General features: G+C 34.5%; 2 protein-coding genes across 2 annotated transcripts; both read right to left on the bottom strand.

The window, feature by feature from the left end:
* LOC130647288 (ATPase inhibitor mai-1, mitochondrial-like) lies at window positions 1-16,208 on the bottom strand. Its single transcript, XM_057453085.1, has 4 exons — window positions 15,989-16,208; window positions 1,467-1,492; window positions 1,247-1,310; window positions 1-221 (listed from the first exon to the last, which is right to left on the bottom strand). Exons 1-4 carry the CDS (start codon window positions 16,088-16,090, stop codon window positions 9-11), a joined length of 405 nt encoding a protein of 134 aa, XP_057309068.1. The 5' UTR covers window positions 16,091-16,208; the 3' UTR covers window positions 1-8.
* A 1,114-nt stretch (window positions 16,209-17,322) lies between these two features.
* On the bottom strand, window positions 17,323-19,582 carry LOC130647329 (uncharacterized). Its single transcript, XM_057453139.1, has 2 exons — window positions 18,655-19,582; window positions 17,323-18,519 (listed from the first exon to the last, which is right to left on the bottom strand). Exon 2 carries the CDS (start codon window positions 18,450-18,452, stop codon window positions 17,802-17,804), a length of 651 nt encoding a protein of 216 aa, XP_057309122.1. The 5' UTR covers window positions 18,453-18,519; window positions 18,655-19,582; the 3' UTR covers window positions 17,323-17,801.
* Between the last annotated feature and the right edge of the window lie 3,518 nt (window positions 19,583-23,100).

The following is a 23,100-nucleotide window of genomic DNA, read 5'->3' as shown; positions in this document are numbered from 1 at the left end:
TTTTCGGGTTATTTTTTCTTGTTTTGTTCGTCATATAGTTGTTGTTTTTCCACGCTATCTTGTTGTCGCACGGTAGCTTCGTGTTGACTTTTTAACAGGCGATGTCTTTCGATCGATTCAGTGTGTCGCTTGATCGCGTCTTCGTGGAACTTGATCTCCTCGTCGTGGTACAAGCATTGCTTCTGATGTTCACGTTTTACTTTTGAAAGTAACTCAGATTGCTAAATAAGTGATGTTACGTTAAACTTGCTTTAACTGACAAAAGAAATTCACCAAAACCTAAAAAACCTAAAGATTGATTGTTGTTGCTGCTACCATAGACGGACTGCAGTCGGACGCAAACTAACTTACAGGCATTTAGATTCTGGAACTTATTGATACAACTTTAACAGCGAGTAATAAGAAAGAAAATTGAAACAGATCTCTGTAAATGAGTAGTACGTACAGGTTTAGAAATTTTTTTTACAAGCATCGTTGAAGAACGATCAGCGTTTAACGTTTACTACTTTTAAGTGTTATATTGATATATAAAAATAAATACTGTAAATACCCAGGCGGTGTCTAATACCCGGGCGGGGTCTAATTAACGCGCAGGGGGCATTTTGGCAAAAAATCGTAATTTATTTTACTCTAATCTTACTCGCCTAAAATCTCTTGCATTTTATTTACCTGCAGATATTAAAGCGCAGCCTATAAAATCAAAAGAACTATTAACTTTTGGTTTAGTAGCCATATGGATTTAAAACTTTTAAGATGTGTCCGTTATCATGTTTCGAGCTTGATGATTAGGAACAATTGATAATAAGAACTTGATCATCATTATTATTTATAACGATCTACATTACAAAAGGGTTATTTATTTATTATTATAAAACACCAAATTTTTCGCGCGTGTTGATATTTTCCCCTAATTATTAACGCTGATTCATGCGCTATAATTTTTTATAATTGTTTTCTTTTAATTTTCTTTGCATGTCAGTAAAAATAATTATTTTTACCCGCGCGTTAAATTTATTGTTAAATTTTAAGTTTAACAGTATTTGTCAGAAATGATTTTAAGGGTGGGGGTTTATTGGAAGGATACAGCTGAATCGAGTCCTCGTGGTATACATGAGAAGATATAAACCAATCTGTTTCGATATGTTATTTTGCCTATGCTCTTATATGTTTACTAAACTCTTTGTTTAAATAAAGCAGGTTTATTTCAAAAGCATGATATTTCATTTATAATAAAATGTTAACTTACTAGTTTTCGAAAATATTGTTCTTCGTGAGCGGCCTCCATTTTACCAAATGCCCCACCAGCATCTCTATCAAGACAAAGATGAAACATGGAAACAGGTATAGCACGTTTTATAACACATCCCACCTAAGTTGCTTTTATTAATTTGCAAAATTAGACACAATAAAACCGGTTCCAATTGATATTCTATTAAGGAAAGTAACTGGTCACAAAAATATCTTACCGGATGCTACCACCAGAGCCGCCTCCCTAAATAAAAGCAAAACGTATCATTTTATTTTGTTAAAGTTGGATCCGATTGTGGGTATATATACAGCATATACAAATATCATAGACATGTTCGAAGATCAATAAGCCTTTTTAAAATAATGGGTGAAAATGGCCCATTATTTTTAACAATATTGTGCAAATGCAGCAAATGGGTTCCTTTTTTGTTGCCATTTATTCAGACTAGTGAAGTACTGCATGATACCAGTCTAGTGTAATCGGTACTTAAAATTTTTAGTTTTCAATTGTTGTGAACAGAACTACTTAATTAAGGTATAGAAATCTATTGCTAGAAATAATCCCTTTGTATTCATAACTTAGGCTCATTGGTTTCATCAACATTTATTTGAAGCTAAGACATAAAAGACATAAGCTTCCTAACATGTTCAGAATTATCACAGAAAAAAAAGGCGTACTAATGACAAGCGATGTCTCGTTTGAAAATCAGTACATTTAGTTCCCAATGCATCTGTTAAATACCACCAGTGTTGTTTAACCACTGCTGGCATTTAACAGATACACATTACGATCGAAAATATTCGGACGGAAAAACTTTTTCATTTTTTTTGTTCAAATTTTTTTTACATTTTTTGACTTTATAAAGCTTGTCCGAAAATTTTTCTGCTGAATTAAAAAATTGTGTCCGAAAGTTTTCACCGCGAAAGTTTTTCCGGCCAAAACATTTTTCGCTGAGAAATTTAGTTTTTAGGTGGTACTTTAAATGCAAAATTAAAAGGCAAATACATCTCTGACTATTGGAATGCGCTCAGAAAATGCATTTTATACTGACTTTGAAGATGTCATGAACGATACAGAATTATTTACGTTTGAAAAAACATTGAAGGCTTGGTTCCAAACCTTAATCACAACAGAATAGATGTATCCATTAACACACGCTTTGGTAGAAAATGTTTATAAGAACCCTACAACTGCACATTACCTAGCAACCTTTAGAATCTGAGAGCTTCCTTCTGCCACTGCATGGTGCAAAATTATCTAATTTCTTACCAAAAGAAGTGAGAAATTGTACAAAATGCAATGTTCCAGTATTAAGAAGCTGCTGGATAGGTTTCTATCTAAAATTTCAGATGGAATCAAATCATAGGGCTAACAGCAAATAGAAGGGCACATTCAAACTCACTTTTACATATGATTTGGTGTGTGGAAAGATGAGACTTATGTATGGTGTTGCCTTTTGTCCTTTTATAGGGTGGCATGCAGGTCACTGAAGACGATCATTTTGGATGATCATCTTAAAGGATCGCTTTAAAAGCTATCAAAAGTAAGTAAAAAACATTTAAGTGCTTATGTTTGTTGTTTTTGGCTCTAACAACTGTGTGATAGGCAAGAAGATGCAAATGCTATGTCGAAAGATCAACCTACAGTATACTCAATCTCTATAATAATACGCAGACTGTGTGTATGAGTGTCTGTCTGTCTGTAACAGGCAAAGTGAATGTGTTCATTTTTCTTTGATGTCTCCAAAAAGTTATGTCTCAAACGTCAAATTTTCTGACGTTATGACACGGCTTCAATATCACTACTTTAACGTCAATATCTTACTTTAAATTAATGAAGCCATTACAGTGCGCTTAAAACTTTGAGGCCAAATAACTTGAAAACGAGGTGGTGACATCAGTCATTTTTCACTGCATGGGTTAGGGTTGGTACATTTGTACCCAACCCCATGCACGGGAATAAAAAAACATGACTACATATAAATTACCTTAATTGTGGGTTTTTCAGAAGAAAAAAATACAAAAGGTGCCCAAATTAATTTTCTTAGGTGTTCCTTTTTCTTTTGTCAAGAACAAATGCAGAAATTTTATACAATGTAAGATTTTCATTTTACTTGATTTCCCTAATTATGGTGATCTGTTGTTTATATTTTCAACCTGTGGACATGCATGTACGTCCATTGTTTTCAATGCAAAATCACATCATTATGTGAAACAGAAACAGCTAAACTTTAGATATGTATAAACAGAAAAAATATAATTTAAAATAAAACTGCAAAGCAGATATGCACCTACTCACTATATCTGTGCATCTGTGTTGCAGCTAAAAAATGTCCGTTGTTTAAAAGTGTCTATTTACGTTGCAGCTTTTATATGATGCCCGAACATTCTTAAACAGAAGAATTTATAATTTAAAGATAACATTGCAATTATCAGCAGATACGCACCAACCGTATCTGCTGATCGCCATTGCCACTTTGATATGATTCTTTAAAATTATCATTCTTTAAATTGTATTTGTGTTGCAGAGTTTATGAGAAAATTCTTGTTCCTTATAATTTTATATCTGAGTATCTGGGTTGCAGATTTCATTTTAAATTATAAATTCTTCTATCAACAATTTTAATAATCTATATAATAATACGCCAGTTCCGTGTGTCTGTAACAGGCAAAGTGGATGTCTTCATTTTCCTTTGATGTTGCCGAAAAATGCATGTCTAATATGTTAAATTTTCTGACGTTACGACGCGACGAAAATAACACTACTTTAACGTCAATATCCTATATTAAATTAATGAAGCCATTACAGTGCACCTAAAACTTTGAGGCCAAATAACTTGGAAACGAGGTGGTGACGTCAATGATTTTTCACCGCGTGGGTAACTAGGGACCAACTAGGACCAATTTGGGTAATTTTCCCAAACCTGGGTCCCCGAATCCGTTTCGGAATGGACGGGTTGATGACGTCATCGAAAAACCTTCAAATCCTAATATCTCTGCAACCGTTTGTCAAAAATACGCGATCCTATACATTTTCTTGCTCAGCGTTTCAAGATCTATACGATGAAGGCAACAGGCATACACATTTCTGAAAAAAAACATTTTGTGTTCTGACATGTCTCTGCTGACGTCATCAAAATTTAAATGACGGTTGTTTTTCTCTGTTATCCTGCCTAAGTGGATTTTTCCACGGGCCTTATCGACTAGTCTATATAATAATACGCCAGTTCCGTGTCTCTGTGACAGGCAAAGTTGATATCCTTATTTTGCTTTGATGTCACCGAATAAATCTTTGATGTTGCCGAAAAAAATATGTCTTCTTTGTCGAAAAATGCCACGAGTTTGCGCTTGCGTTTGTTTGTTGCGTTTTATAATCACGTGATCAAAATAAAAAATTTAATTGGATGAATCAAACCACGTGATCAAAATAAAGCAATTGTATTTGTTGAAAATTCCAAGTTTCCCCTGACGATCAAAACAAACGTCAAAAGTTTGTTAAATGAAGTTCCTAGCACAAAGTAACGGAAATTGTCTTTGCATGGCTGTTCTTTTTAAGCATTTGTGTACTCTTTCCTTCAAAATAAATCTTTACAAAAACATTTAAAAAGGGGCATGGTATATAAATGAAGTATAGAAAGGTTTCTGTAAGATTTGTTTATGCTTTTTTCAGATTTGATAATATTATTGATGCGAGACATGTTTGTTATAGCTAGCATCATAAAGCCAACCACATCAACAACAACTAGCTGGCTAGGAATTTATAAATATGTAGCCATGTTCTTTAACCTAACTAAGTCGCAAGTTTATATTTATCTGCCACCTATTAGCTACTGTAGCTAGCTAATGTTAGCTTCAAACTTAAGATTACCAGCAGTACCTAGCTAACCTCTGAGTTTTATGTTGCTTTTTACGTGTAAGCTATAGCTACCGTAGTTATCTTAGTGGTCTTTGCTAGGAATATGGCTGTAACTTATTTGACTTGACCTTTTAAGTTTAAATTAGAAGATATAACAAGCCACAAAACCTTTTAAAAAAGTATCTAAGGGCTCTTTTTTATGCAAATAATGTATTTTTCACATTTTGTGTAACTAAATTTACATCGGTTGCATGAAATATGACAAAACGATTTTCATTTAACATGTAGTAATTCTGATAGCTCAAGTGTGATGATTTGTGTTGTTCTAGATGATAATTATTAAAACCACTAACCTTTTGTCTTCTATAAGACTTTCAATATTCTTCTTCCTCAGTAATCTTTTGTTCTGATAGTCTATAATCTTTTTGATGGAATCCAACAGCTTCCCTTGCTTTCTAATATTCTTCCTTGCTCAATAATACTTTCATCCAATATGCAATCTTTCTTGTATAACCCAACACTTTCTTAGCTATATTTACAGGGTCAGTGATATTGTCTTATTCCTTATTCTATATGACAATAAATACATGTTAACAATCTTCCCCTCTTTTCTTTTTCTTTCTTTTGTCAGTTTGATCAACTTTTAGTTCAACCAAATTTATTAACAGAATTGAATGGATATCCATATGCAGCTATATCCAAGTTAACAACAACATAAGTCATTTGACACATAAACAAAACAGCAACTTTAACCAATCCATATTGTGGCCAGTTTAACGAAATCAACTCCAAAATGGTTAGTATTAACAAAATAACAAAAATGTTTAAACTATGTACACATCTCTCCTCAGATCACCTCTATTTTTCTTTTTCTTGTTTGAGTACACCAGTTGCCAACGTAAAAAGAAGATTCTTGCAACTAGCACTACGTTTGGTAAGACAATCAGCGATTTGCTGTTCTTTTGAAACCCATGTTATTTGATTCACTTCTTTATTTCGAATCATTTCTTTCAAAATAGCCAAATCTACTCTTAAGCGATTGTCCAAAACTTGTTTTGTGGAATGTACAGCATCGTAAAGTGTTTTACTATCTGTTAAACATTGAATTGATGGTGCAATATTGAAAATTTTTTCGAATAAACATCGAATCCAATATCCTTTGCCAGCAGCATCGATCAATTGCATGGTCTCTGCAGAAAATGTACTATTCACTACTCTTTTCAATTTTCTTGACTGCCACGAAATGAGGGATAGTGATTGATTTAGTTGATTCACTAAGAAAATTAAGAATCCACCTTGAGACCCTTCTCTCTTTAGATTAGCAAATGATGCATCATGAAATACCAAAAGTTTAGCTTCCTCTATGTTTCCAACTGCCTTGAATTTCAATTTCACAGGTTCACACTTGGCTCTTTGTAACACTTTGTTGGCTCTTCGCATATCTGAAACAGTGGCATCTTTAATGTTACCCATTAGTTCAAAGCAATCAAAAAGAATGTCTGGACGTGTCTGTGTAGCCAACCAATTTAATTGTCCAATCAATACTCTCAAATCATGTTTTTGTTTCGTATTCAACAATTCATCTTTATCTTTGTGTTTATCAATGGGGAGTACTGTAATCTTCTGCAAATATGAATCTTGTGATACAATAATGCTATCTTTTCTTTTCATTAAATCTAATCCCAAATATTGAAATGCTGTGTTGTGCACTGTCCCAATTTTAAAGGTCTGATGCAATGGCAATATCACATTGTTTAAAAAACGTTTCGTACCACCCCAACAAAAATCATCTACATGGGTTGCCATAATTCCATGTAGACGCCCATCTTTTCGATAGTAGAACAATCCTGCATCAAATTTACTTACTGCAACTCCTTTAACAGTTCCTCCTTTACTCTGAAATACCATGTTCTAGATGCATCTGCAAGGCCATAGACTGTTTTATTCAATTTCCATCTTTCTGGAACTCTTTAGGTGGTTTAAGGTATATATCTCTTTCAATGGGTTTTCCTTGCAAAAAGGCAGCTTTAATGTCAATAGAGTTACAGTTCCATTCCTTACAAGCTAAAATTGACAACATTAAACGTAATGATTCCTTTGTGCAAGTTGGAGAGTCTGTCTGAATTGGTTTTTCAAACTCCTCAAAACCTCGTGCCACTAATGTAGCTTTCACAATTCTTGGCCCATCAACACTCTTCTCTGTCAGAATCCATCTGGTGCTAATGCAACTTTGCTATTTATCTTCCACTTCATCAAAAATTTTATTTTCGATCCAGTTGTTCAATGCCTTCTCCTTGGCAGACTTAATCTCATTTTCATTGGCTTTATTCAAGCATATCAAAGCCTCTTGTGATACCCTTTCAGCAAAATCCCACCAGTCTAAATTCTCAACATTCCCAACTTCATCAACAATATTCAGCCAATTCCTATACTTTCCACTTGCTTTCCCAGCTCTTGAGTGCACAGTTCCTGTTTTCCAACCAACTTGTGTTTTGTATTTCACTTTATCTTTAATGTTTGGCATAATATTCTTTGCTTTCACATTTGTCTTCAATAAATTGTTATTCTCAAATGAAGTATCCATACCTGTATCATTATTAACATTGCTGTTAGTAATTGATGCTTCACTACTTAATTCCTCATCTTCCAATATTTCCTTTCCAGTTTCCTGTTTGTCTTCATGGTCAATTTCCACTTCTACATGTGCTTCTAACTTTTCTTCTTTTAATCGTAGTCTGCATGGATGCATTCTAACATATGTTGATCCATGCTTCACTAGAACTTGCTGACTTTCTTGTCCTATCACAGTAGCAGGACCCTTCAAAGTAACATCAGATCTCCGTTTATAACATACTTTATCTCCTGTTACATACTTCACACCTGTTGAAGGTCTTACATTATGGTTCAAGGCTCTTCTAAGCTTTTCAGAGGATTCAAATTTTATAAAGGCTTCTCTTGCCGCATGCAATGCGTTCAGGTTATCAGCAACTACTTGACTACTTGTCGTTCCTTCTAGAGCGGGTGGATGATTAATTTCTATAACTGGAAAATTGGGATTGCTGCCAAACACTAGTTAATTCGGTGAAAAGCCATGTACGTTTTTAAGGAACTCTTAGCAGCAACAGCCCAAGCCACAGCTGTTTCTAATGAATAATTAGGCTTGTCCATCATTTTACAGACTGTATTGCCAAGTGTGGAATTATGTCACTCAACAAGTCCATCACTCCATGGGCTCTTAGCAGCTGTTGTAACAATATTGATGTTTAAATTTTCACACATGCTATGGTAATCCTCATTATCAAATTCCCCACCATTATCCACTAAAAACTTTTTAGCAGACCCAAATATGGAAATCCAGATCTTAAAAAATTGAGTTAATGATAATTTCTTTCCTTTTACTTCGAATAACACAGGAAGCACTAAATCTGGTCAAGTGATCAACAAGATGTAACAACCAAACTTTATCACCATACGACCATTGTCTCAAATCCATGCCAACGCATTCATTAAATACTGTTGCATGTGGTAACCCAACAATTGGTCTTGGTTGATTTCTTCTGTACTTGATGCATGTATCACAACTATCTGAAACTTCAGCAATCATTTTTAAAAGATCTGGGTCAGTTACATCAGCATTTCTCAAAAGCTGCTGAAGCTTGTCCTTTGATGGATACACAAACTGTTTATGCAATTTCAGGGCCACTTTTTCTTTTTCTTGAGTATCATCCAAATTATTCATTATCAGACATACTTGAGCAGAAGTCTTTTTAATTTTGCTACCCTCTTTGTTAATGGAAATACAATAATGTCCAGTGGAACTAAATTGGATCTGGTGTTCTTGTCCCAGAATTTCAACCTTGTCATTTTCAGAATCAATAAAAACTTTTGCATTCTTCATTGCTTGCTTACTAAATAGTAATGGTAAGTCCTTGTCTATAACTTCTGTTGTTATGCTAACATATTCTCCACTAAGCCAAGCAGGGATGGTGACACGTTTTGATGCTTTGATTTCTTTACCATCTCCGAATTTAAATACTGTTGATGATGGCTCTTCTTTGATTAATGAAGCATCCTCGTCTGAAAGACTTTCTACATAATAGTTTAACAAATTCTGCCAGCAAACTGATTTAGTGCAACCAGAATCCAATACTGCCATGGTAAATGTCTCACCAACGAAAGTTTCCATTATTTCCTCCGTATAAAATTGAAGTTTAATCTCATCACTCTTACTTTTAGCTTTATCTGGACACTCCCTAACAAAATGGTAAATACTTGCACAGATGTAACATCTTGGACGATCATCCGATCTTCTATTCTCCTCTCTGTCACTTCGATTTCCACTGCTTCTACAATAATCCTTTAACCTATACTCTTGTGTTTCTCGTTGCCCATGATATCCCAGACCCCGTCTGTTCCACCCTCTGTCCGCATACCATGAGTGAGGAACCTTGCTGTGTGAAGCACCATAAAATGTCTCGTTGGAAGTACTATCACCCGAAACCTCATTAATTTGAGCCGGCGCATCGTTATCTTCTTTTGAATTTGAAGATTCATTAAATACCTTCTTAACTTGATCAACCATCAAGTTATACTTTAAATCTGGAATTGTTGCTCGAACAATTTCTTTCTGTTGCGTAGAAAGGTTAGCACTATTTAAATATCGATAAGCTGTAACAGCATCTGGTAAATCAATATCATACTTTTTCAAATTATAGTAAAGGTCTTCAAACTCAATGGTATAATCCTGTAACAACATGTCCTTCTTCCTTTTAAATTGCTCAAATTTTTCATATGTTTCATATGCACGATGCTTTAAATCTTTAAGAAATATCTTGTCCAATTTGTCCGTAAGTTTTGTAATACCATCTTCAGTTTTTAAATCTTGAATGTCAAGTTGTAAGGCAGTTTTTTTAGCCTTACCATCTAATGAAGCAAATACAGCTAAAGCTTTCTTCTCATCAGCTAAATCTGTCAGTGCTTGCCACACTTCTAACTCCTTTTTCCAATCAATATAATTGGACCCATCTTTTAACACAGGTGGATTTTTGTAACTTGTTAAGGTCATAATATAGATCGTTCCAATTCTGCTACCATTGATAGTTATTAAAACCACTAACCTTTTGTCTTCTATAAGACTTTCTAATATTCTTCTTCCTCAGTAATCTTTTGTTCTGATAGTCTATAATCTTTTTGATGGAATCCAACAGCTTCTCTTGCTTTCTAATATCCTTCCTTGCTCAATAATACTTTCATCCAATACTCATATGCAATTCTTGTATAACCCAACACTTTCTTAGCTATATTTACGGGGTCAGTGATATTGTCTTACTCTTTGTTCTATATGACAATAAATACATGTTAACACCAGATGTTCTGACTCAAATTTTTTGTTTAGGGAACATTCACATATTACGTAATCAAGTGGGGGGAGGGGGGTCATCGAAATTGCTTACGCTTGATTATAGGGGAGGGGGGAGGGGTCAAGTAGTTTGATGACATAAGCAAATCAAAAAAAATTAACAGCATATTTTATCATGAGTGTGAAAAATATCAACTATCTAAAGCTTTTGTATTCGCCATATTCTATGCAAGATATATATCTTGCATATAAAATATAAAAAGTAAAATATAAAACTGTAAATATTCGTCGTGTTTTACGGATTTTTTGTTTTTTGGGGGGAAGGGGGGGTCAGTAGATGATGACGTAATTCTGGGAGGGGGTCAACAAAAAAATAATTACGACTGATTACATGGGGGAGGGGGGAGTAGAAAATAGGTGAAAAATTGATTACGTAATATGTGAACGCTCCCTTATGATATTTCATGTCATTTAAGAAAAGTTTATATAAACTTTTTTGAGGGAGTACTGTATACATGGTAACACCGAAGAAACTTGGGCTTTTTTTAATTCTTATTTGAAAGAGGTTTTTGACATTGTGGGGAAAATTTACGTAGCTCTGTTACATTTTTTGATTTTGTTGCAGTATTTACATGGGTTTTTGATTATTTATTTTTTAATTTTATTTTTGGGGGGAGGTGGTGGAAGAATTTACATTTTTTACATTTAATGTAAAAAATGTACAGGAAAGGCTGGGGTGACTATCCATTTATATACATAGTGTATATACTATATATATACAAACTTTTTTTGTTAAAAAAAAATTATGTTAACGTTGTGGCAAAAAGATCATGCAATTTACCGAAAGAACTAATTTAATAGAATTTAACTTTTCACCTTGCAAGCCATTTCTGTTTTTTATATTAAAATGAGAAATTTAACTGACATGATATATACAAAAAGTAAAATTCCCACAAAATCCAGCAAACGTTATTAAACCCTGAAAATTTTAGGCATTTTCCTGATTATTTTTTTGGTTTGTCTGCAAAAATTTCTGAAAATAAAGTAAAGAAATTACTTATTTTAAATGTAAATTTAATTTCTTCTAATTTATGGTTTTGATATTTTTATGTAAGAGTGTGTGGGCAAAGACAAATCCAAATGCTAAAAGAACTGATGTTTGTTGATTTAGAATTACTAAACACAACTGTTTTTTAAATTTAGTGTAAACTTTCGTGCATATGTCAATATTCAATACACCAAAAGAGCTACTTTGTTGATTTCGGTTTTATACTCTTTATAAGCTATTTTTTTCTTCTTTTTGACATTTTGGATTAACTTATTGTTGTAGAAGGCATATACTTTATATGCATATAAAAAATGGTATTTTGCATAATTCAGTTTTACAACTCAATTTTCACATTTTATATAAATTCTTTGGGACAGGATGGTATGAAATAGACCACCTGATCTTAGTTGTTTTTAATTTACAGGCTGTGCCTGGTGAATCTTTAAGTTGAACATTTTGTGCAAGACAATGACATGACAAATATATAACTGATAGAACTTATTTTTGTTGTTTTAGATGATATAACTGAAACTTTTTTGACATATTTTGTGAGGTCGTCCATACACAAACAAAGAATTAGATTTTGCAAGCAGTGTTTTCTATATTTTCTATAAATTCTTACCGGGGAGGACTCTGTGCAACAAACCGATAAAAAACTAATTTTTTAATTTTATAGTAGGATTTAATGGGTAAAGGACAACATGCAAAATGTCAAAAAATACAGATTTGTGTTGAATCAGAAGTACTTTCTACAACCATTCTTTTTTTATAATTGATTTTTGTTACAAACTGTTTTTTTTTTTGTTTTTTTTTTACATTTCGGATTAAAATGTTGTTTTAGAGGGTACATGCAATAGATATATATATACCAATAGAATTAAATTTTGCAAACTGTGATTTTGTCGTTAACCTCTAATCTTTTATATTTGATTAAACTTTTGTGGAAGACATCGTGGGTATGGAATGGACCAAAACAAGAGAATTTAGTATTATAAATTTGGTGCAAAAATTGATATAAAATGAACTGTTAGATTGATCGTTGTTGTTTTTAGGGGACTCATTATGACTGAAACTTTTCTTTGCATTTCTAATTTGAATGATTAGTGACAGATAGATCGTGACAAAATACTATGTGAGATTTTAAATTTTAACCTTGCAATCCATTTTTACACCTGAATAAAAATTTCTGGCAGAGGCACAATTTAGTGTTTATTTTTCACATTTTGTGTCAACTTTTGGCAGGGTTCTCAATAAACTAACATTAATATATATGGAGCTAAATGAATATTTAGCTCATGTTAATTGCGGTGACTTCAGTATACCTTCTAGCTGTCCTGTATAATGATAGATACCACTCTGGCTCTGACCTAGTACTGTACCTCAAATAAGGTTAAGAATAAGGCACTTCTGATTCAGTTAATAGGTAGCCATGTTGGATTATATCTGCTTAGAGCATTGTCTCAGTTGCCCCAGGTCAACATGCATCTGTTTTGCCTCGCTTAATAATACAAGTCAATAAATACATGACACATGGGTCAGTCCAATTTTAGCCATAAAGAACTAAGGTTGTTGAAGATTAAAGCTCCTCAGATTTGAAGCTCCCACCCACCCACCCATTATCATCTGTGGTAATGTCTCCGATTTTACTTGAACTAACTATGTTTATTTTCTTTTATGTGCTGCCAAACCGGATGACACTTGCCGAATATGCTTGCCTCCGATCACTGGCACTTCTTTTCACGCACTGGTCCAGCACTGCAAGCATACGATCAAGCTTTTGGATTAGCTCACATCACCCAGTCGTCGATGGGTGGTCATGCGATCACTGATCACTGTGGCTGCACTGTTGCTCTAGTCGCACGGTTTCCTTACACACCCATTTGGCTACGAGAGTTGTGAAGGTTTTTGTCCGGCGGTGGGAGCAACGGTTCATCCAATTTCCACTTGCACTTTTACTGATGGGGATGTCGGGCTTCCTACCTCAGCCATATAACATTTGGACAGATGCGTGTGTGAGGCTTGTGTATCTTATTATTACTTGATATTATTATCACTTATTATCATTACAGTGAGGCACACCCTTTTATGAATCCTGATATTATTATTATGTGGTAAAACACGCTGGGCCAATACTGGACCAGCTTGTGCATTCCACCTTTAGCTCATGATTATTGATAACACATGTTTATTGGGTGCAGAAGACACCATATGTGATTATCGGTTTACAGTGAAGTGCAGTGTACCTTCATGATTGAAGTGGAAGAGAAACAATATCCTTCATGCATAAGAATAAACAAGACGTATGATATACGTAAACAACCTCGCGAATTCGTAGCGAAAAGAATTTCGTTCTCGTAATTATTTATATATGGTGGAGTGTCTTCGTTTCTCTCTTACGTATTGTTGTGGAAATTTTATTTTTCGCAGACTACTTTCCAGGCATTTGGGGAGAGCTTAATTCTGCCTATATTCACATTTGAAAACTTTGGTGGAAACACCTTTATTTTATCAGTTAGTTAAATAAAGCTTGTGAATACTAATCTTATCTTTTTAAAAAATAAACAATATGCAGGCGCTGCATAAACTATCTCGCTATTAAAAATGCACAACTATGAAACATCTAAAATGCAACCCAATTCTACAATTTCTGCTAACAAAAAATAAAGCGTATCATTCATGGTCGAAAGTCGCGCGATTGAAACGTTTATGAGCTTAAACGGCAAAATTTTGATGTCACTATCATGTTCAGCATACTTTTTTTGTTAACTGTACCAAATTTTGTCGAAAACAAATACCAATTTTGGCCTGAAACGTCATTTAGATGACTTCCAAGTACTTAGAGAGTTTAGTTACGAATTTTAAATCTATGACGTTGCAATTGATTATTTCGGACATAGTTACGAGTTAGTAAAAAGAAAAAAAAAGTAAAAATAGTTACCAAGATGAGATTCGAACACACGACTACTCCCGTGTCGGTGCTCAGAGAGGCAAAAATTTCCATTCTTGTAGGACACATTTGCGTTTTAATACAAGCTCACGAGCTTGCAATTATTAAATAAGTATATAATTGATAAACTAAATAATTAATCATTAATTACAAGTGACAAGTAAATGTATTATTAGTTGTGAAATGTACCTCGTGAATAGAGGATATGAGTATGTAATTCATGCATGAAGAGATCTGGGTCATGCCTTGGAAACCGTTCACAATATTATGATCCATGAGGACATAAACTTGTGAGGGGCAACCAAAACGTGCATACTCTTAGGAAATTACCCTCTTTGCCTTGGGCAAGCATTTTGGTGTGATTACCTTGTTATGATTACTAGCAGCATGCGTTATCTGTCCTGCCTTACTTATTTATTTTCTTACCCGGCATCCCAATCCATTCCCCAAATTTACAAATTGCGTTCCATGCGTATAATGTTGTATACCAAAATGTGCCATAATACAATATTCTCGATTAATAAGTGTGTTTTTACTGAGTAACCAAGACAATTAAATATTGATAAAGATTTGTGTTTGACATTCATCAGTTTTTTTTGTATGTGACATTATGAGTGATTTAAATTTTATGGGTGAGATGTAGTTTGAAATGCTTTGGTGAACTTCTTTCCTAATAGTTTTTGCATTGTCAAAGGGTCAGGGCAAGTAATTTTAGTAGATTTAGATTTGAAATGTCACATTATACTGCAGTTTTTTTAAATGTTCAATTTTTTTGGTCATTTACATAATAATGCAGATTGTAAGATTCACACTGTTGTATTGTTTGTTTTTTGATGGACATATATCTGTTACATGAATTAAATGAGAAATCAGTGGATTTTTCCACAAAAATCAGCTAGTAATAAAATAATAAGACTGAGTAATGCTGTGTTATTCTGACTAAATTCCGGTAGAGTTCTATGATAAAACAATGTGTTTTTTATAATTTTTTTTAAATCAATGCAGGCTTTCTCGGACAATTTTTTTTTTTAAATTGCTTAACCCAAAAAGCCCCCCTAATTTTAAAGGTCGTTTTCTGGATTTGAAGAGAGCTCTGAATATAGCGTATAATCCACCAACTTCATGAAAAAAACAGAGCTGTGGTAAGTTGTTGTAGGCTTCGAAAGCAGTTTCATGGAGTTATCGGATTCACGGGGTTGGCGGATCATACGCTATATGGAATGTATTTGTTTTCGAAAATTCGCTGTACTGATTTTCATTAGGTTCTAACAGTTTTTTAACTGTCACACAAATGGTCATGGCAAAATGCAAACATTTAAAGTCTTAGGAGCCAACAATTCCTTACTTGCAAACATGATAATGTTGTATGTCTCATGCATGAGACATACCTTCTAACCTGTTTTGTAGCCCTTTAATTAAAAAGATATTAAGACAGCTTACAACATGGATTTGACCTATTACAAAACCTTATAATAAAAATATTAGCATCTTGATTGATTGACCGTGTACAAAATTTAGGCTTTTACTTACTCGCCCAGCTCCTGATCCAGCTTCACCGTAACCCCCAATCATTCTTGCAAGGACGAAGGGATACAGTCGTTTCGATTTAACATTTCTTAGGACTGCAGCCATAATGTATAGGTAATGTTATAATTTAAAAAATGAAATGATAATGGCTTCTACATGCAGAATGTTCGGGTACCTCAGCAGAAAAACGGGGAGCCAGTAACGCACCAAACCGATATTAAAACGAACGAAGTGTCTGCTGCACCGGTACCGGAATCGTACATCGAAAAACTACTGAACCGGTACCAGATTCATAGATTTAAGAACTGCTGCACCGGTAATGAAACTTTACTACCGGGCCCCATATTTGTAAATCTAGTGCACCGGTACAGGATCTTAACTTAATTCCTAGCTTTCTTTGTTGCCTTTTTGGACGAGGATTATCAAAATAAAGTAAGGAAAAATAACGTGTTTTATGCAGCGATAACTACTGTTTCTTTTTTGCGAAAAAACAATCTACAAAGTTCGTTGTTTTAGCAATCAATCGAGTAAAAAATAAATATAATAAAAAAATATAAGTTCGCAAACAACAATTGGTTAAAAGGTATAAACATAACGGAATGCTTGTTTAAACTTGACTGGAGTTTAGAACTTTAAAATTGTGAGAAGCTCCGTTCGCAGCGATCAGGCGACTAGAAACGCGCCATTATGTCTATACCTTTTTCATCTCTTAATATGTTAAGAGCAGTTTGGGTATCTTTGGATGAAAAAAAACTGATATCCAGCATGCTCCATTAAATATTCACGACTTTGTCTGTATTCGTCGTCATCTTCAAATTCCATTGGGTCTCTTAGTGCTTTTAATACATTTTGCTGCAATTCTTTGTCTTCACTGGTTAATACTAGTGGCCTTATGGGCTGATTCTCCAATAACGAGGAGTTTTCCGCTAGCCACAATTCAGCCTTGATTAAATCAGGGAAATGATTTTTGCAAAACTTTGTAATTCCTAGTCTTTTGATTTTTTCCTCTTTCTCTACGTTTTTTTGTCGATATATGCGTTTTGCAGAACGCCAGAAGCTTCGTCTCGCCTTTCTTCCTTCGCTGGAACCCTATGACAGTCTGGCTTATTCCTTTTGGTCTTCCTTTCATCACGAATCTTGGTGGCATTTTTATGTTCAAGTTCAATTTTTTATCTAAAAAATGAAATTAAAGTATTTAGGATGAAGATCCTCCAAGGTCCCTAAACATTTTTGCTGCTGTTGTTTTAGCAACACCTATTTTCTTAAGAAAGTAAATTCACCTGTAATTGTAGTAGCAGCAGGAGGAACTGGTATGGTTGACGAAGCAGACGATGTGAGTATTCAAGAATCAATATTATATTTTTAATTACACAGTTGTAAAAAAAATAGAGATCAAAACTCAGCAGTAATAAGGGCTGTGATTGCTTTGTTGAATAGTACGTACACTACACTACAATGTAGTTATTTCAATAGCACAAATTTTAAACAAGAACATAGTTAAACATATCATACTTTGTTCATTGAGTTCTGCGATTAAAACTTCTTTTCCATTTCCCCAAAGGTCAAGCATGTTTTCAACTGTTCAACCCGATGATCAAAAATAGCACCTGTCTGCTCGGATACAACGTCAGCCACCTTATTGGTTATTAATTGTGTCACACGAAATCTTTTCATTTTTGTCAAAACAGCTGATGGTTGTATAGTTAGATGATCGTAGTTTACGTTTGATGAAATCCCGTCATCTCGAAACAGCCTACACTTTTTTCTATAATATAACGACTTCCATCTCTGTGCACACAGATCACCATCAAAAAGATTAATATCTAATTGTCGACGGAGTGCGAAAATAACTATATAAATGTATCACGCTCTTTAACTTTGCGTTCAAACTCTCTAAACGATTGTTGGTCGAATCGAAAAAATTGTCACTTTTTAATTTATCGCCCAGGACCCATTCCTCATGAATATCATCCCAGCTCTCGTTGAAATAAGATCTCACCTGAATTGGTGCAATTTCAAGAAAGTTGATTTTCAAGGCCTGATATTCCTTCTCCGTGTTAGCATACGCCTTTGGTTGAAAGAGGGACAACAGTGATTCAACTTTCGCTTGAGTAACGCCCATTTTCGCGACAGTGACTTCTCTTTTAAATGCCTTTAATGTGTGGAAGAGACATATTAATACTTTTACACCAGGAAATGTAACTTTTATTAGTTCTCTTTCATTCAAATCCTTGTCCGCCATAACCACACGAAGATTCTCTGAGGAAGGATTGTTTTGTTTAAAAGTTTCCAAAAACCAGGACAATATTTCCTTATCTTCCATAGCAAGAAGCGCCACTCCAACAATTTCACTTTGCCCCATCGAATCTTCCACTAACATGATGTCAACTGCAATTCTTAGCTCAGTTAGTTTAAAGGTAGCATCAACACAAATCAATTCTGGAAATGCTTCATACGCATCCTTCATTTCCTCATCTTGAAAAATAAACCCTTGAAATTGTCGTTAACGTCACTGCATAAATGAACTGAGGAATCTAGAAAAAAATGCGAGGAATGGTAAACACACAAAAATACTATCTCAGTGAGCGCTAATGACGTCGTCGTTTTAACCTTAACGACGGCCTCAAAATAAAAGCAAAGTGACAGGGCTGTAGATAATCGTCACTTACTGTATTTATCACGTAACACAGTTGCAATTTCATCTAAATCATTGCGGCTTTTCCCTTTCTTCGCTTCCTGAGCCATATTAGAGATATCTTTCAGCAAAATAACCTTCTTCGTTTCTGACAGTCTTGCTTTATAGTACTAAAAGAAATAAAAAAAACAGTTTTATAGAACACAGTAATAAAGAGGTCTGGAAACAGGGTCGCTAATTAATGTAAACAAAATACGTACTGAACAGCTCGTTGTCCAGAGCCTCTTCCTTTGAATTTTCTTCCACCATGAACACAACGGGTTTTATTATTTTCGTCAATCTTTTTTGTGAAGGCTTAACAGTTCGACTATCTCTAACGTAGACATCAGCAAAATTCTTTTCCTTGTATGTATGTAATTTTGTTTTCAATTCTTGAAAAGTAGAAAATTTTTCCCCAACAACAAAAGTAATCGACATAGTGAATTTATGCCTATCGAGATGCCGTATCAAAACTATAAAATTCTTCAGCGAAAAAGAATATCTTCTCCGCGTATGAAAGCAGTACAGCTGGTTTCTTCAAGAAAACGTCAAGCGTCTTGTTATCTAGGCTCTTACTTATTTAATATGCAAGGGTTTGTATCCACGAAATAAAAACCAGGCTTTTGCTTCTTTAAAACGAATCATTCTATTGAAACGTTCCAAACGGTCAAGCGATTAAACATGTATTTCGCAAGAACCTCTCTAAGTTGATTTTTTCAGGGTATGAAAAATTACCATTTCTAGTAATACTTATTTTATCGTCTTCGTTCTCAAAATAAAATTTTACACAAAAAATTAGGAAGTTTGCTGAAAAATCCTGTGCCGGTTCACTAGCCGTGAGCCGGAGAAATCCGGTACCGGTTCAGTAGTTTTTCGATCTACGATTCCGGTACCGGTGCAGCAGACACTTCGTTAGATTTATGCATGGCTAGCAAACGTGATGATATTTTCATTTTAACATGTGAAAACATCTTAAACAACATCTTAAACGTTGATAGAACTGAAATTTAGGCAGTTAAATAACTATACTAACCCAACCAAATATTTCTCTTCATTTCAAAACACTTCGCTTTGCAGATTGGTGAACAAGCTGGAGTATAATCAATATGGCCAACTCGGTCCCTCAAAAGAAACGACTCGTACCTTAACCCCTAGGGCTTGGTTTAGTTGAACAAAATCCGCCTCGTTAAAAACATAACTGGAAATGAAAATTTAAAGGAGTATCTAGCATAGCAAATTAAATAATAATAAAACACCAGTCTATAACAATATTTGTGATTAAATTCGTAACGCAGTCTTCATTCTTTCCCAATTTTGCGAATACTAAGATAGGTACGGAAGAGCTAGGACGCGGGGCCAGGTCGGACTTTAAAAGTCGTGACGTTACGGCAATCGGTTAAAAAATCAGTCGAAGAAGAAGAAGAAGAAAAAGAAGAAGAAGAAGAAGAAAAAGACCGCCAGTTTTAATAAGATCCCGGATGTAATCCGAAATTCTAATTATATGTGGTGATTTCAATTGTGATTACAATCTCCCAAGAGTACACTCTAACTTAAAAGATCTGGTTAAACTGTATAACTACAGTCAGGTCATTAAATCGCCTACACGCATTTCAAAAGAAAGTAGAACACTAATTGGTTTAATTTTTACAACCGATAAATCAAAAATAAACGACTCTTTGGTGTACTAACTCTCTCAGCGATCACCGCCTAATCGGAATCAGCCGAAAAGCAAACTGTAAACGCTATCCTCAAAAGAACATCAAAGCACGTGATTATTCAAAATACAACAAAGAAGATCTAAAGAATGAAATTCGCAACGTGCCATGCGAGAATTGTTTAACTGTCACCGACTTAAACCAAGCATGGAACTTATTCAAATACTACTTATCAACTGCAATCAAAAAACATGCGCCACTTAAAGAAAAAACTGTATGTGGAAAATCCAACCCCTGGATAACCAGAGAAATCAGAAACTTAATGAATACGCGTGATTATCATCATCGCCGTTTTTAAACCAATTCTACTGGAGATTGGGAAAGTTATAAATCTTACCGAAACTCTGTAACCAATCGCATTCGTGTTGCAAAGGCAAACCACGTTCGTGCTGTTCTGAAAGAATCTTCAGCAAATCCAAGAGCTCTTTGGAAACAAATTGAGTCGTGCTACCCTACTAAAGATTCGTCAAGTCCGAGCAAAACATTCGTAATCAATGGAACAGTAACATCCAATATTCGATCAATTGCGAACAATTTTTGCTCTTTTTTCACCAATGTTGGTTCAAGTCTCGTGAAATCATCTATAACAAACTTTACTTGGAAACTGTTCAACATAAGTAATTATATGCGCACGATTAATAAAAGGAATGTATCATTTAAATTCCAACCAGTGACAATTAATCAGGTGAATAGAGTACTAAAATCGGTTAAAACGGCTAAAGCTGCTGGTATTGACACTATCCCCGGTAGGATAATTAAAGACATCTCAAACGAACTAGCTGCACCTATCATGTTCTTGATAAACAAGAGTTTGGAAACTGGTACATTTCCAACCTGTGAAAAATCTGCAAAAATAATACCATTGCATAAATCTGGCGATCGCTCAAAATAGATAACTACCGACCCATTTCCGTACTAAATGTGTTGTCTAAAGTCATCGAACGAATCGTCTACGACCAGCTAGCCGATTATTTAGAAAATCAAGATCTATTGAGTGAGCACCAATATGGTTTTCGACGAAAAAGATCTACACGTGAAGCGGTTAAATCACTTGTTGACGATATAAGATACAATATGGATAAAAGTAAGACAACCGAAGCTCTATTCATGGATTTGAGAAAGGCCTTTGATACCGTAAACCATGGCTGCCTTCTCCAGAAACTGCCTTTTTATGGTATTAATAGCACTGAAATTGATTGGTTAAGCAGTTATCTTTTTAATCAAAGTCAAACTGTTTTCATTGATGGAGCATACTCAGATCCTGAAAATATGACGCATGGTGTACCCTAAGGTTCCATTCTGGGCCATTGCTATTTATTCTTCTTATCAATGACTTACCGTGCAAATTGAAACATTGTCGAGTATTGATGTATGCTGATGACACAGACACATTCATCAAGCAAGTCGTTAGATGAAATTAAACATTGTATAAATTTGGATGCAAATATCATTCACGATTGGATGAAGGAAAATTGCCTAATTCTTAATCCAAAAAAGGGCAAAACAGAATTTGTCGTCTTTGCGACCCGAAAACCACAATCCCTGTCAGTATTGTGATCGATCAAAATGATATAAACCAACCAGATTATTACGAATACCTTGGGATTCAACTGGATACTCACCTTAACATGAACCATCACCTTAAAAAAACATACAAGCGTATAACCTCACGCATCAAACTTTTATATAAAATACGTTACAAAATTTCTCCAAATGTTGCTGAAACCATCTTTAACTCAATAATCCATCCACTGTTCTTCTACGACGTATCTAGTGGAATGAATAAAACATGGATTGGAAAATTTGAGTCCTTGCTGAGAAGAGCTAAGCACATCATCAAAACCCGCAAGAATTGGTCAAGTAGCAATCGATGTGTTCAAAGCTGTTAACGACTGTTGACAGCAATTACAAATTGGTTAGCAATTCGATTAACACCAGAGAAAATAGATCTAAATTAGTCTTACCTAGCATCAAGACGGAAGCTGGTCGGAAGCTTACGTATTATCAAGGAGCTTTAGTTTTTAATAGTCTCCCCTCTAATATCAGGGAAGAAAAGAGTATGATAAATTTTAAAAAGTTTTTGAAACAAAGTGAGTTCTAGGTCTATTATCTTAGTTTGAATCCTAAACTCAATTTTTTTCTAATTCCCATTTTTGCTAATTTTCTGTTCATAGTCTGCTATTTGATTCTTATTTTCTTTTCTTTTTTTTTCTAACATTCTCATAATTTTATATATATTACTTAAAAACAAAAACAATTTTTAACTCTCACTCGCTGGTCACTCGTTGATAACAGTGCAGATATATTATATCATACTGAAGTTGTAAACCTGTAATGATTAATAATAATAAAATAATAATCTCCAAGACTATCGAAAATGCAGTTGCAAGGGACTACGAATTTAGCCTGATTAAGCAGGAAAAACAGCGCTATATGGTACTAAGGAAACAGATGAATAAGATCGATAAACGAGAGCGTGCGAAGCTAGTCGCAAGAGAAAGACAACAAGGTAAAGATGAGGTTCTGAAAAACTACAATCTGTATCTTGATGTATCTACGTCTCCTCCAACACAACCGATCCCCTCTCCTGTATCTTGATCAATGATGATCTTCGATCTTGCTATGATACCTAACATCGCCGCTTCTTTCCTCAAAATATTCATGTTTTGATTTGTAGGAATATACCAACCGACAAAACCTCGTTTCCAGGGCATCTTGTATCTTTT

This window comes from Hydractinia symbiolongicarpus, chromosome 6, assembly GCF_029227915.1.
Source record: "Hydractinia symbiolongicarpus strain clone_291-10 chromosome 6, HSymV2.1, whole genome shotgun sequence".
In the NCBI taxonomy this organism is placed as follows: domain Eukaryota; kingdom Metazoa; phylum Cnidaria; class Hydrozoa; order Anthoathecata; family Hydractiniidae; genus Hydractinia; species Hydractinia symbiolongicarpus.
Note: the sequence above shows the minus strand (reverse complement) of the source record. Positions and strands in the feature narration are given on the sequence as shown.